Source organism: Dryobates pubescens, chromosome 35, assembly GCF_014839835.1.
Source record: "Dryobates pubescens isolate bDryPub1 chromosome 35, bDryPub1.pri, whole genome shotgun sequence".
NCBI classification, from domain to species: Eukaryota; Metazoa; Chordata; class Aves; order Piciformes; family Picidae; genus Dryobates; species Dryobates pubescens.
Window position 1 is genome coordinate 5,612,415 of NC_071646.1, and position 15,326 is coordinate 5,627,740.

The following is a 15,326-nucleotide window of genomic DNA, read 5'->3' on the forward strand; positions in this document are numbered from 1 at the left end:
GCAGGGAGGAGCAGGGAGGAGCAGGGAGGTGCAAAGAGGAGCAGGGAGATGCAGGGAGGTGCAATGAGGAGCAGGGAGGAGCAGGGAGGAGAAGTGAGTCTGCAGGATGTAGGTCAGGCCGGGGGTGGCAGGGTGTGACAGCAGGATGGATGCCTGGGGCTTCACTCCCAGAGGTTATAAATGGCAGTGGGTTGATGCCAGCAAGGCAGTGACACAGCTGAGAGGGTTTGGAGCTCCACTTGGAGCAAGCCCCTGAGCTGCCTGGCTTTGGGCTGTATAAATTCAGCTTAAAATAAGGCTCCTGAGGAGCCTGGCTGCTGGAGAGCTGGGTTCTGCTGTCCTTCAGGCTGCTGGTGGTTGGCTCCCCTCCACAGCCACCTGAGGCCCATGGCAGGCTCCAGCTCTGCACACCGATGCCACCAGTGCAGTAAATCCTTCCCTGGCTGCCTTTGAGGTTTACTGCTTGGAGCCTTCCCTGGCTGCCATTCCCTTCCTGCCTGATGAAGAAATAGTGGTGAGTTGCCTCCCTCCTCCCCCCCCTCCAGCAGGCAGGATTTTAATGACCTGTGTCATCCCTCTTGCCCAGCCAGAGCAGCTCTTCCAACCATGACCTTGCCCATGCAGGAGAGGACCTCACAGCTCCATGGAATTGCTCAGGTTGGAAAAGTCCTTTAAGATCAGCAGCCCACCACCAGAGCCATTAAACCCTGGCCCCAGGTGCCATGGCCACACACAGCCAGGGGCTGGGGACCCCCTGCCAAGGATGCTGCAAGGGTGGCCACTGCCAGGCAGCCAGCTGCTGCAGCAGCTGGAATTTTGGCTGCTCCCAGGACCTTCCTGCAGGTCAGAAGCCTTTCACAGACTCATAGAATCAACCAGGTTGGAAAAGACCTCAGAGGTCATCAAGTCCCCACAGAGAGAGTTGTTGGCCCTTGGGATGTGCTGCCCAGGGAGGTGGTGGAGTCCCCACCCCTGGAGGTGCTCAAGAGGGGCTTGGATGTGGCACTTGGAGCCATGGTTTGGTCAGGAGGTGCTGGGGGACAGCTTGGGCTTGATGAGCTTTGAGGTCTTTTCCAACCTTATTGATTCTATGATTCTAAGTTCAACCCAGCACCTCCTGAGAACCAAACCAGGGCTCCAAGGGCCTCATCCAGTCTCCTCCTAAACCCCTCCAGGGACGGGGACTCCACCACCTCCCTGGGCAGCACATCCCCAGGGCCAATCTCTCTTGCTGGGAAGAATTTCTTCCTAACATCCAGCCTGAACCTCCCCATCCAGTCTCCTCCTAAACACCTCCAGGGACGTGGACTCCACCACCTCCCTGGGCAGCACATCCCCAGGGCCAATCTCTCTGGCTGGGAAGAATTTCTTCCTAACATCCAGCCTGAACCTCTCCTGGCACAGCTTGAGACTGTGTCCTCTTGTTCTGCTGCTGCTTGCCTGGGAGAAGAGCCCAACGCCCACCTAGCTCCAACCTCCCTGCAGGCAGTTGCAGAGAGCAAGAAGGTCTCCCCTGAGCCTCCTCTCCTGCAGGCTAAGCAACCCCAGCTCCCTCAGCCTCTCCTCCCAGGGCTGTGCCCCAGACCCCTCCCCAGCTTTGTTGCCCTTCTCTGGACACCTTCCAGCAGCTCAACCTCTTTCCTGACCTGAGGAGCCCAGAGCTGGCCACAGGACTCCAGCTGTGGCCTCAGCAGTGCTGAGCACAGGGCAGGATGAGCTCCCTGCCACCTGATTTCCTTGGAACCCCAAACATTGCCACCCTCCCCAGAGGGGTTAAGCACAAATGAAGGCAACCCCCGGGATGTGGAGCATGGACTCAAGCAGGGGCTGAAGCTGTGTGCAGGGGGTGCCACATCTCCCATGGGTGCTGGCAGGGGGGGGTGGCAGCTCCGCTGGGTGCTGCTCGTTGGGGAATGCCTGAGCTGAGAGCACAGAGTGGGGAGGGGGAGCAGGGGGAAGCCAGAGCTAAAAATAGCAACGTTTTTGAAAGAGAAGGGCTGAAAACCTCTCTGAAGAGAGGAGGGGAGAAGGGGAGGGTTCCCATGGCAACAGGGAAGTCTGGCTCTTCCCAAACGAGGGGGTGGGAGACGTGGAATAGTAAATACAGCAGAGGAATGACGAGCAGGAGGACACTGGGAGCTGGTGGCGTTCCCCCTGGCTGGAGGGGAGGGGGCTGAGGGGGTCCAGCATGGATCCTGGTGGGAGGGCTGGGGGCTTTGGCACTGCCAGGCCAGGCAGCCTTGGGCAGCCTGCAGAAGAGGAGGCTCAGGGGAGACCTTCCTGCTCTCTGCAGCTCCCTGAAGGGAGGTTGGAGCCAGCTGGGGGTTGGGCTCTTCTCCCAGGCACCCAGCAGCAGAACAAGAGGACACAGTCTCAAGCTGTGCCAGGGGAGGGTTAGGCTGGAGGGGAGGAGAAAGTTCTTCCCAGAGAGAGTTGTTTGCCCTTGGGATGTGCTGCCCAGGGAGGTGGTGGAGTCCCCATCCCTGGAGGGGTTCAGGAGGGGCTTGGATGTGGCCCTTGGAGCCATGGTTTGGTTGTCAGGAGGTGCTGGGGGACAGCTTGGACTTGCTGAGCTCTGAGGTCTCTTCCAGCCTTATTGACTCTATGATTCTAAGGTCATCCAATCCAACCAGCAACCCCAGCCCACCACAGCCCCAGGGGCCATGTCCAGATGTTTCTTGGACACCTCCAGGGATGGGGACTCCACCACCTCCCTGGGCAGCCTGTTGCAATGCCTGAGCACCCTTGGCAGCACCTTGGCATGTCTCCATATGGTCATGGCACCTGCTGTCCTTCCCAGGTCACCTGCAGCCCTGAGGCTGTCACCAGGCAGAACAGCAAGCTCAGAGCTCCTGGGGGACTTGTTCATGGGGCCAGGCTGCTTTCACCACCATGAGGCATCTCCAGCTGCTCCCAGCTGTGGTGAGAAAGGAAAGAACTTCCTCCAAAGCCCTCAGAAAGTGCCCCAAAGCTTGGCTGCTTCTTCTGTGATAGGAACTGGGGGGGATGAAGGAAAACTAGAAGTGGGGAGATTGAGATTGGATGTCAGGAGGAAGCTGTTCCCCAGGAGGGTGGTGAGAGCCTGGCACAGGCTGCCCAGGGAGGTGGTGGAAGCCTCCTGCCTGGAGGTGTTTGCAGCCAGGCTGGAGGTGGCTGTGAGCAACCTGCTGTGGTGTGAGGTGTCCCTGCCCATGGCAGGGGCTTGGAGCTGGCTGAGCCTTGAGCTCCCTTCCAGCCCTGACAATTTCATGATTCTGTGACTCTTCCACCATGCCAAGGAGAGAGCCTGCAGGGAAGGGAGCTGTGCTGGGGAGCCCAGACATGAGGGGCTCTTGGTGAGAGGGTGAGGGCAACCAAGGGCAGATGGAGAGGTTGAGGACCAAGCTGGAGCAGGCTGGCACAGCAAGCAGCATGGCACAGCTCCCAGCCTGGCACAGGCCACGCTTTGGCACAGCTCATGACCTGTTGTGGCCCCCAGAGCCTGGCAGGGCTCAGGGTTTGGCAGAGCTCAGGGTTTGGCAGGGCTCAGGGTTTGGCTGGGCTCACAATCTGGCAGGCTCCATGACTTGGCCTGCCCCATGGTTTGGAGAGTGTCTCAGAGCCTGGCAGGGCCTTGGGGCTGGCATGCTCCAGCACTTGGCCCAGCCCAGGGTTTGCCCCTGTGGGATTCTGCTTCATAGCATCCTTAAGGCTGGAAAAGATCTCCAAGGCCTTCGAGTCCAACTCTCAACCCAAGCCCATCATGGCCACTAAACCATGCCCAGGAGCCCACAGCATGGCCAAGAGGTTCTTGGGCACCTCCAGGGGTGGTGACTCCTCCTCCACTTGGTGCTGTGCCGTGCAGTGCCAGCTCCTGGCTGAGGCTGCCACGGTGCCCCCGTGCCCAGGCTGCCATTGTGCCCTGGGGAAGGTGCTCCCCAGCCTGACCATCCCCCACCTGCAGCATCTCTGTGGGGGAGGAAGAGGAGGCCAAGCATCCTCTGAGACTGCTTTTCCTCCCACCTTGTCCCCAGTCCTGTTGCTCCCCAGGGAGGGATGAACCTCTGCCTCCACAGCTCGGATCTGACCTTCAGTGGCCCTTGGCCTCTCCCCAGCCCCAGCAGACGCTTGGGCTGAGCCCCACAGCCTCTGAAAACGGCCTCTGTGGGACTGCTTTTTGTCCCACTCATGCTGTGGTGGGAGATGTTGTCCCCCAGCACTCCCAGCTCCTTCTCCTTGGAGCTGCTCTCCAGCAGGTCCCCCCTCAGCTGTGCTGCTGCAGGAGGTTGTTCTTCCCAGGGGCAGGACCCTCCACTTGCTCTGGTTGAGCTTCATGAGGCTCTTCTCCCCCAACCCTCCAGCCTGGCCAGGTCTCAATGTCAGCACAGCCTGGGAGGGGCATCAGCCCCTCCTCCCATCATCATCATCATCATCATCATCATCATCATCATCATCATCACTCCTCCCAGTTTGGTATCATCAGGGAACTTGTTGAGGGTCCAGCCTGGTGGGGTAAGGTCTTCAGCTGGGGTAAGGTCTTCAGCTAGGGGTAAGGTCTTCAGCTAGGGGTAAGGTCTTCAGCTGGGGTAAGGTCTTCAGCTAGGGGTAAGGTCTTCAGCTGGGGTAAGGTCTTCAGCAGGGGTAAGGTCTTCAGCAGGGGAAAGGTCTTCAGCTAGGGGTAAGGTCTTCAGCAGGGGTAAGGTCTTCAGCTAGGGGTAAGGTCTTCAGCTGGGGAAAGGTCTTCAGCAGGGGTAAGGTCTTCAGCTGGGGTAAGGTCTTCAGCTGGGGTAAGGTCTTCAGCAGGGGTAAGGTCTTCAGCTGGGGTGACTTTGAAGTCCACTTGGAGAAGATAGAGAAGGCAGAAGGGCTTGGTGGAGAAGGCAGAGGGCTTGGTGGCTCAGTGAGATCTCTGAGGAGAAGGCTTTGGGCTGGAGCAGAGCCGTGGGTGCAGCTCAGCAGCTCGTCTGCAGCTCGGGGAAGGGAGGGAGGGAGGAAGGGAGGGAGGGAAGGAGGGAGGGAGAGAGGGCGGGGGGTGGGAGGTTACGTCTGGAGCTGTCAGCGTGGGGAGGGAAGCAAAGCACAGACACAGCAACTGCAGCAGCAGCTCCTCAGGCAGGGGAGGAAGTCAGGAGACACTCACTCAGCTGAGAGACACTCCCGCGGGTGTCACAGAGCCGAGAAGCAGCTGCTGGGGAGGTGAAACTTCTCCGGACCTGCAGGAGAGGGCTCCAGAGGAGGGTTACAAAGGTGGTCAGAGGGCTGGAGAAGCTCTGCTGGGAGAGCTGGGGGTTGCTCAGCCTGGAGAAGAGAAGGCTCCAGGGAGACCTTGGAGCTGCATTTCAAGCTCTGAAGGGGACCTCCAGGCAGGCTGGGGAGGGACTGTTCAGAAGGGGCTGTGGGGATAGGGGCAAAGGCTTGAAACTGGAGCAGGGGAGATTCAGGTTGGACCTCAGGAGGAAGTTCTACACAGTGAGGGTAGGGAGACGCTGGCACAGGTTGCCCAGGGGAGGTGGTGGAGGCTCCATCCCTGCAGACATTCAAGATCCCCTTTGATGTGGCCCCGGGCAGCCTGCTGGAGTTGGAGATGTCCCTGCTGGCTGCAGGGGCTGGACAAGATGACCTTTGAGGATCCCTTGCAAGCCAATGCAATCTGTGATCTGGGTGTGAACCTGCCTGGCTCTGCAGAGCCTTTGGTGAGGGCAGCAGCAGGGAGAAGCACATTGGACACTCAGCTGCACTTCATTCATGCTCTGCCCAGCCTCAGTTTCTGCACATTGCATAAGGATCAGCCTCAGGCAAACCATTCTCTGGACTCAACCGACCCTGCTGTGGCAGAGCTGCCTTCAGAAAAGGCTAAAATGATGCAGATGACATTAAACCCTCAGCCAGGGTAACCTCCTGCCCAGCTGGATGCAGGCAGGCAGGAAACTTGCACACGAGAGGGAGCGAAGGGCTCCCAGCTCTGCCCTAGGGTTAGAGATTCAGCCTCAGTGTTGGGAGCTGGGGGGTGGTGTGCATGCAGGGGAGCAGATTTGGGGTTATTTCAACATCAAGAGGGTTGTGGGGAGCAGCAGCAGCAGATGACAGCATCCCCCTGGTGCTGCACCCACTCTGGTTCACAGATTGCATCAGCTTGGAAGGCATCCTCAAAGGTCGTCTTGTCCAACCCCTCTGCAGGCAGCAGGGACTCCTCCAGCTGGAGCAGGCTGCCCAGGGCCACAGCAAGGCTGACTTTGAGTGTCTCCAGGGATGGGGCCTCAGCCACTGTGCAGAACTCCCTCCTGATGTCCAACCTGAATCTCCCCTGCTCCAGTTTCAAACCATTGCCTCTCATCCTGTTCCTACAAGCCCTCCATGGCCTGGTTCTGTGCCACCTGCTGCTCCCAGCGCCTCAGAGACCTGAAGGCCTGTGGTTTGAACCTGCCATGGCTCCACATCTCCTGGCTGGGCATTTAGCACTGATTTTCAGGGGTGTTCAGGCTGGTCCATGCCTTCCCAGCCCACCCTGGGCTGTGGGCTCTGGAGGGATCTCCGCTGGCACCAGTAGCCCCTTGCAAATGTTTCCATCATCTCCTCCAGTGGTCACTGGGTGCAGGAGCTTTGCAGGACTTGTAGCTGCCCTGAAGCTCTCCATGGGGCCACAGGTAATGGCAGAGTGGTCCAAGCAGATGCATCTTCCTCCTGCCCTCACAGAGGGGTAGATGTGAGGTCAGTGGCATGAAGTTCAACAAGGCCAAGTGCTGAGTCCTGCATTTGGGTCACAGCCACCCCATGGACACTCCAGGCTTGGGGCAGAGTGGCTGGAAGCTGCCTGCTGGAAAAGGATTTGGTGAGGGTGGTCAACAGCAGCTGGAGATGAGCCAGGGTGTTCCCAGTGGCCAAGAAGGCCACCAGCAGCCTGGCCTGGAGCAGGAATGTTGTGGCCAACAGGAGCAGGACAGAGATCATTCCCCTGTACTGGGCACTGGTGAAGCCACACCTCAGATCCTGGGGTCAGCTCTGGGCTCCTCACTCTGAGAGGGGCAGTGAGGAGCTGGAGCAGTTCCAGAGAAGGGCAACAAAGCTGAGGAAGGCTCTGGAGAACAGGGCTGGGGAGGAGCAGCTGAGGGACCTGGGGGTGTTCAGCCTGCAGAAAAGGAGGCTGAAGGGAAACCTTCTGGCCCTCTACAGCTCCCTGAAAGGAGGTTGGAGCCAGGTGGGGCTGATGTCTTCTCCCTAGGAACAAGTGATAGACTGAAACAGCCTCAAGCTGCCCCAGGGGAGGTTCAGGTTGGCCATGAGGAACAATTTCTTCCCCTTGAGGCTTGTCAAGGCCTGGCCCAGGCTGCTGAAGGCAGTGGTGGAGCCCCCACGCCTGGAGGGCTTTCAGAGCTGTGGAGATGTGGTGCTGAGGGCCCTGGTTTGGTGGTCCCCTGGCAGCGCTGGGCTGAGGGTTAGAGCTGATGGCTCTTAAAGCTCTTTTGCAGCCTGAAGGATTCTGTCACGCCATGATTCCTGCACACCAAGTTTTTAGGAGCTGGGCCATGCCCCTCATGTGCAGCTGGGAGATGCCTCCACGTGAAGGGAGATCTGGACCCACCAAGTGATCTAAAACAGCCCTGCTTTTCCCAGCCAGCCAAGAGCAGAACAGTGTGGTCCCTGCTGCTTCCCTCATCTCCTTCCCCAAAGCTGTCTGGAGCTGGTGGTTCTCCACTCCCCCCTCCCCCCTCCCTCCTCCCTCCCCCCCGCAGATCTCCCCGAGCCAAATCCGAGCTGTCACAGAGAAGATGGCACGGACCGGCTCGGCTCGGCTCGGCTCGGCAGCATCCCGTATCCAGGGATGTGATCACTTCCCAGTGGTTGAAATCTAGGTCTCTCCTGCTCGGGAGGAGGGAGGCGGGTTTTGGAGCGGGGGGGTGGGGGTGGGGGGAAGGAAAGACGCTCGTATTAATCTTCTGAATATTCATGGAGAAGCTCTGCTGCCTTCCGAGCTTGACTCCTGGGGTAGGAGTTTGGGGGGCTGGAGGGTGAGAGGTGCCGGCAGCGGCGCAGAGCAGAGCAGCTGCTTGTGCATTCGCCGCATGCCTGACTGCAGAGCCAAGTGTAAGTTGGTGCCTTTTTCTCTCTCCCCCCCCCGCCTCCCCCCACCCCCAGCCGCCACCCCCACCCCTCCCCATCTTCGCATCCTTTCCTCCCCCCTCTTCGCTGCCCTGCTTCGACGCAGCCTGCCCAGCAGCTCCGCAGCTGCGGGGGCCTGGCGGCTCGGTCCCCGCCGTGACCTTGTCCTCAAGCCCTGCCACCCTCCCGCAACCCAGGCGCCGCTCCCGCCCGCAGGCTCTGCGGGCTGGGAGGAAACTGATGGGCTCCGGGCAAAGCTTCTTCGCTTCCCCTTTCCCAGCCTCCGGATTTGCATGAATTAACCCCAAAGATGCTCGAAGCGGCGGCGGGGCTGCCTTTGGGGCAAATCTTCTTGAATTAACCCCAAAGATGCTTGAAGCGGTGGGGGGGAGGAGGGGTGGGAGGGAGGTCTGGGCCAAATCTTCTCCACTTCATCTATCTCTTCCCCCTTCCCAACCCCCAAATTTGCATGCATTAACCCCAAAGATGCTTGAAGTAGTGTGGGGAAGTGTTTGGGGCAAATCTTCCTCACTTCCCCCTTCCTGAGCCCCAAATCTGCATGAATTGGCCCCAAAGATACTTCAAGCAGTGGGGGGCAGTGTTTGGGGCAAATCTCCTCCACTTCATCCATATCTCCCCCTTCCCTACCCCCAAATCTGCTTGAATTAACCCCAAAGATGCCTGAAGCAGCATGTGTGCTGTTTGGGGCAAATCTTCCTCACTTTCCCCTTTCCTGAGCCCCAAATCTGCATGAATTTGCCCCAGAGATACTTCAAGCAGTGGGAGGCAGTGATTGGGGCAAATCTCCTCCACTTCATCCATATCTCCCCCTTCTTGACCCCCAAAATCTGCATGAATTAACCCCAAAGACGCTTGAAGCAGTGTGGGGCAGTGTTTGGGCCAAACCTTCTCCACTTCCCCCTTCTCAACCCCCAAATCTGCATGAATTAACCCCAAAGATGCCTGAAGCAGCGTGTGTGGTGTTTGGGGCAAAATCTTCTTCTCTTCCCTCTTCCTGAGCCCCAGATCTGCATGAATTAACCCCAAAGATGCTTGAAGCAGTGGTGGTGGTGGGGATGTTTTTGCCTGGAGAGCATGTGATGGGGAGCAAGTAGGAGAAACTGAGTGCTGGGCTGTGTGATGTCAGCGGAGATGATGCTGTAACCATCTCTGCTCAGCACCAGGCATCACCACTTGGGTTTGGGCTTGGAGGATGGAGCCTGGAGCTGATGCCAAATAAAAATCAACCTGTCAAACCCATCAAGCAGGGGATGGTGGTGCTCAACAAACCCTGGGGAGGGGGCACTTGGGGAGGGAGAACAGGGGAGGAAGAAAAGGGGGGGGAAGGGAGGAAGAAAAGGGGGGAAGGAAGTAAAGGTGGGAAGGAAGAAAAGGGGGAGGAAGAAAAGGGGGGAAGAAGAAAAGGGGGGGAGGAAGTAAAGGTGAGAAGGAAGAAAAGGGGGCAAGAAGTAAAGGGGGAGGAAGAAAAGGGGGGGAGGAAGTAAAGAGGGGTAGGAAGAAAAGGGGGCAAGAAGAAAAGGGGGAGGAAGAAAAGGGGGGAGGAAGTAAAGAGGGGTAGGAAGAAAAGGGAGGAAGAAGAAAAGGGGGGAGGAAGAAAAGGGGGGGACAAAGAAAAGGTGGGTAGGAAGAAAAGGGAGGAAGAAGAAAAGGAGGGAGGAAGAAAAAGTGGGTAGGAAGAAAAGGGAGGAAGAAGAAAAGGGGGGGAGGAGGAAAAGGAGGGGAGGAAGAAAAGGAGGGGAAGAAGAAAAGGAGGGGAGGAAGAAAAGGGGGGGAGGAAGAAAAGGGGGGGAGGAAGAAAAGGGGGGAAGAAGAAAAGGGGGGGAGGAAGTAAAGGTGAGGAGGAAGAAAAGGAGAGGAGGAAAAAAAAAACCTGTGGAGAAAAAGAAGACAAAAAAACCCACCCCAAATAATTCAAGATTGGCTGATTTTGGGTGAAATGAGGGTTGGTGATGCTGTGATTCTGTAGCTGCTGGATGGCTCTTTTTTTGTGTGGTAGCACCACCAAAGATGGTGTTGGAGATGTTTGGCTGTGAGGCTTGGAGGAGTCAGAGGCAGGCAGAACCCAGCTGGACTCTCGAGGAGCGAAGCGAGGGAGAGGTGGAGGGGAAGAGGGGAGGGAAACGCAGGGGGGGGAAAAAAAGGAAAGACCAAAAAAAAAAACTGGGACAAAATAGAACCTCCTCTTCTGCAGGCCTGGCAGAAAAGGGTTAAGTGAAGCGGTTGAACGCTGCAAGCCCTGTCAGGGTTGTACTATTTTTTCTAGTGCATAAGGAGAAGGGAGAGGAGGGTTGCACGGAGAGGGGAAATTTCCAAGGGAAGAGAGATCTGCGGCAGTCTCTGCACCTCGGGTGATGAAGAGAGGAACCTGCAGGCATAAATGGCCTGGAGATGGCTGAAATCTTTCCCCAGGAGAGTGGGACCGTGGGGTTATTTTCCACCTGCCTCCCCTACCCGGTTCTGTAAGCCTGGCTCAAAGTAGACAAGTCGAGTTGGAGCTGAAGAAGGGAGGTTAGAGGGGTTTGTTTTGTTTCCTGGTGGTTTGTTGGTTGGTTTTGGTGGTGGTGGTTCGGTTCGGTTTGGTGGGGTTTTTTTCCCGTCGGGAGGGGGGGGAAGAAAAGGCAACAATAAATCCGAAATGAGAGGCTGGTTGGAACCTCTCTGGGGATTGAGCATCCCCTTGGTGTGAGGCAGTGTGGGGCGATCTGGGTAGGAGCAGGGAATGCTGCCGACCCACCGGGGACGTGAGCCTCAGCATCCCCGTGAGACATTTAGCCCCCAGTTCCCACGGGGGTGGCTTGGCCGAGGGGGTTGGCTCTCGGGAGGATGGGAAGGGCAGATGCAGGTCGTGTGAGTGCCACCACGGTCGGGCCCACAACGAGCTGGGCTCCTCAGAGCCATCTAGGGGGGCAGGGAATGTTTGGAGGTAGAGGGGAGGCGGGGGGAGGAGGGGATGCAGACAGAAACCAGTGTGGGGTTCAGTCTGGCGGCTGAAACCGGAGCCTTTCGAATCACCCGGGGACGCGACGGCGTGGGCGCCGCTCCCGGTGGGTACCACCAACTCCTGGGTGCTTCGGCTGCGGTGGGAACCCATCAGGGCTTTGCAGAGCTTCAGCGGCCAGGGTGGGGGCTGCGTCTTCCTCCCCCCCAATACCCCCTCCCATCCCCCTCCCCCCCCCCCCCCCTTTCCTTCGGCTGGCGCCGGCTCCCCCGGGCAGCTCGTCCCTGGCGCTGAGCGCAAGCAGAAGGAGATGGGGCTCTGGTTTTTTCCGCCTTGCCGCTAGTGAGCTCTCGCCCTCCTCTCGCGTTGCAGTGCAGGTTGGCCAGGCAGAGGGCAAACAGCTCGCAGGGAGAGCTGAAGAGATAAAAAAAAAAACCCCAACCAAACCCATCACAAACCCAAACCCAACAGCACAGGAGGGTGCCCGGAGGAGCCGGAGCTTTGCAGCCGTTCCTTGCGACGCCCACCCCCCCGCTCTCCCAAGCCAGCAGCTTGCTACCTTCTGGGTGGGTGTTTTTTTTTCGCAGGCGATGCCACACCTCCCGAGGACACTGGGGACATCTGGTTTTGCTGAGCTCGGCATCTTCCCACCGGCGGACCGAAGGCATCAGACAGACGCTCATCTGCCCTGAAGTGCGGCTCCGCAACAGCTACCAGGAGGATTCTGTCTCTCTGTCTCTCTGTCTCTCTTTCTCTCTCTCTCCAGTCCAAACCATTACCAAGACCTGACTTCCACCATCTGGGAATCTAAAACCCCTTTTATGTCCCTTCTCCTCTTTTTTTTTTTTCCTACGATGACTCACCATTATTTTTAACTTTGAAGAGAGAGGAAATTATGGGGATCTTGGAAGCCTGTATTTCTCTCTAGGATTTCCCCAGGGTCAGATAATCGGTGTTACTAAGAGACACTAAGATTTGGCTTCTCCAGGTAATGTGATTTGTTTTCTGTGTGCCATGGTGGTTTGCAGAGGATGATGACAGGAGCCGGGACACCAGCGGTCGAGGAGGGGGACTGCAGCGGTCCGCGGGGCAGCTTCCATCGGCGGCTCCAAGCCAAGCCGGCCAGGCTGGCTGCAGGCAGGGAGGGCAGCATGTCACCGTGCTGGGGCGAGAGGAGTGGGAAGGTGTCCAGCTTAACCCCAGAGCCCTTTCGGAGGGTTTAGCTTGCCTGAGCTTGCACGGCTCCGTGTGGTTAACCCTTAGCTGCATGCCTGCAAAGCAGCCGAGCCTGGGCTGCCCCCTCCTTGGCTCCTCTCTCAGCACAGGGTTTAGTTTTCCTTCCTGCCTTTCCCATCCCTTCCCTCCCCTCCTTTCTTTTTATTTCTCTCTCTCTCTCATTTGTTTGTTCATTAAATCTCATAGGCATTTTCATTTTGAACCATCCAAAGTTCTGGTTTGCCAAGGCCAGGTTTTTCCACAGGGGTGTGGAAGAGGTGATGCTTCCTCAGGTGTTTGCTCTCCTCCACCTGCTGGGTTTAGATGGGAGTGTGGTGAGCCCTGTCCCGACGAAGGTAAATTAACCCCCGCGCCCCCCTCCCCCCCTCCCCCCCCCCCAATCCCCCCCCCGAGGAAAGGGATAGACATTAGTGCAGGGAGCTGCTCTCCTCCTTCCCCCTCCACCCCCAACTTTACTCCATCTCTCTCTTTCTCAGCAGGGGTGATTTCCTTTCCTTTTTGTTTCGGTTTGTTGTTTTAGTTCCTCTCTTTTGTTGTCGTCGTCGTGGTCGTCCTCCTCCTCCTCCTCCTTCTTCCTTTCTTTTTGTTCCGTGTTCCGCATCCTCCCTTCGCCTTTTCATGAGACACTTCCAAACCTGCGTACCTGTCCTTCCGCAGGATAGTAACCCTGCCCTGATCCCACCACCACCACCGGGCAAAGTCTAGCGCTCCAGGATTTCTTTTAAGGCCCAATATGACAGTGGCTACCGGAGATCCTGCAGACGAAGCCGCAGCTCTTCCCGGTCACCCCCAGGACACTTACAACCCCGAGACCGACCATGAGTGCTGCGAGCGGGTGGTCATCAACATCTCGGGGCTGCGCTTCGAGACGCAGCTCAAGACGCTGGCCCAGTTCCCGGAGACCTTGCTAGGGGATCCCAAGAAGAGGATGAGGTACTTCGACCCCCTCCGCAACGAGTACTTCTTCGACAGGAACAGGCCCAGCTTCGACGCCATCCTCTACTACTACCAGTCCGGGGGCAGGCTGCGGCGCCCGGTGAACGTGCCCTTGGATATCTTCTCGGAGGAGATTCGTTTCTACGAGCTGGGGGAGGAAGCCATGGAGATGTTCCGGGAGGACGAAGGCTACATCAAAGAAGAGGAGAGGCCCTTGCCCGAGAACGAGTTTCAGAGGCAGGTGTGGCTGCTCTTCGAGTACCCCGAGAGCTCGGGCCCCGCCAGGATCATCGCCATCGTCTCCGTCATGGTGATTCTGATCTCCATCGTCAGCTTCTGCCTGGAGACTCTGCCCATCTTCCGGGACGAGAACGAGGACATGCACGGCAGCGGGCTGAGCCACCCCCCTTACTCCAACAGCAGCATGGGCTACCAGCAGTCCACCTCCTTCACAGACCCCTTCTTCATCGTGGAGACCCTCTGCATCATCTGGTTCTCCTTCGAGTTCCTGGTGCGGTTCTTCGCCTGCCCCAGCAAGGCCGGCTTCTTCACCAACATCATGAACATCATCGACATCGTGGCCATCATCCCCTACTTCATCACCCTCGGCACCGAGCTGGCCGAGAAGCCGGAGGACGGCCAGCAAGGCCAGCAGGCCATGTCCCTGGCCATCCTCCGAGTCATCCGCCTGGTGCGGGTCTTCCGCATCTTCAAGCTCTCCCGGCACTCCAAGGGGCTGCAGATCCTGGGCCAGACCCTCAAGGCCAGCATGCGGGAGCTGGGCCTGCTCATCTTCTTCCTCTTCATCGGCGTCATCCTCTTCTCCAGCGCCGTCTACTTCGCCGAGGCCGACGAGAGCGAGTCGCAGTTCCCCAGCATCCCCGACGCCTTCTGGTGGGCCGTGGTTTCCATGACGACCGTCGGCTACGGGGACATGGTGCCCACCACCATCGGGGGCAAGATCGTGGGGTCCCTGTGCGCCATCGCCGGCGTCTTAACCATTGCCTTACCGGTGCCCGTCATCGTCTCCAACTTCAACTACTTCTACCACCGGGAGACGGAGGGCGAGGAGCAGGCTCAGTACTTGCAAGTGACCAGCTGCCCAAAGATCCCTTCTTCCCCTGACCTAAAGAAAAGCAGAAGTGCCTCTACCATCAGCAAGTCTGACTACATGGAGATCCAGGAGGGCGTCAACAACAGCAACGAGGACTTTCGGGAGGAGAACTTGAAGACAGCCAACTGCACCCTGGCCAACACAAACTATGTGAATATCACCAAGATGCTCACCGACGTCTAAAGTGCGCTCCCGGCCCCCCCCCTCCCCCCTCCCCCCTTGTCTCTCCCAGCTGAAGTGGAACAACTGCAGATTACCTGAGTGCTGCCTCTGCCTTGTAGCTAACCACAAGTTCTTTTTCTACGGTGTCTCTTTGGTTCTGCATGGGAAGCAATTAGCTGTGTAAGTGACTCTTTCAACCTTTGATTTCCACACCGAGTAAGCATCCCTGCAAACAACAACAACCCCTCCCCCCCAAAAAAAACAACAAATCCAACAAACCAACCCAACCCCCCCCCCCCCCCCCCCCCCCCATTTTTGTTTCCCTTCTCCCATCCCAAGCTTGATCCAGAGCGGGTTGGGCGTTTGGAGCAGCGGGATGGGGGATGTTGGATGTTGGAGGGGGAGGGGGGGAAAGGAGGTGACTCTGGGTCATCTCAGGGTATCAGAAGTCCCATGGAGCTGGGGGAGGAGTTTCTCAGCTTCCAGGCAAGGGGGGGGGGGGGGGGGTGTGGTGGTGGAAAAAACCCACCCAAGCAAAAAGGTCAGGCAGAGCCTAACGAAGGGAAGGTGCAGCGGGGTGTCCAAATCACCTGCAGGCTCAGGTTTGCATCTCGGGGTACTGTAAGTCCCTTGTCCCATGGAGCTGGGGGAGGAAATTCCTCAGCTTCCAGGCATGGGGGGTGGAAAAAACCCACCTAAGCAAAAAGGTCAGGCAGAGCCTAACGAAGGGAAGGTGCAGCAGTGTGTCCAAATCACCTGCAGGCTCAGGTTTGCATCTTGGGGTACCGTAAATCCCTTGTCCCATGGAGCTGGGGGAGGAAATTCCTCAGCTTCCAGGCATGG

At 58.0% G+C, this 15,326-nt stretch overlaps 1 protein-coding gene and 1 long non-coding RNA gene across 2 annotated transcripts; both read left to right on the plus strand.

The window, feature by feature from the left end:
* Positions 1-7,909: 7,909 nt before the first annotated feature.
* Positions 7,910-12,421, plus strand: LOC128898925 (uncharacterized). Its single transcript, XR_008463027.1, has 3 exons — positions 7,910-8,061; positions 10,361-10,605; positions 11,623-12,421. It is a non-coding gene; the product is annotated as an uncharacterized LOC128898925 (long non-coding RNA).
* Positions 12,422-12,954: 533 nt separating this feature from the next.
* Positions 12,955-14,534, plus strand: KCNA2 (potassium voltage-gated channel subfamily A member 2). The gene has a single exon (XM_009904330.2). The coding sequence runs from the start codon at positions 13,005-13,007 to the stop codon at positions 14,502-14,504; it is 1,500 nt and encodes a 499-aa protein (XP_009902632.2). The 5' UTR covers positions 12,955-13,004; the 3' UTR covers positions 14,505-14,534.
* Positions 14,535-15,326: the final 792 nt, after the last annotated feature.

What these genes read in the sequence shown, in the direction of transcription:
- KCNA2 (XM_009904330.2), top strand. Translation starts at nt 13,005, where the DNA reads ATGACAGTGGCTACCGGAGATCCTGCAGACGAAGCCGCAGCTCTTCCC.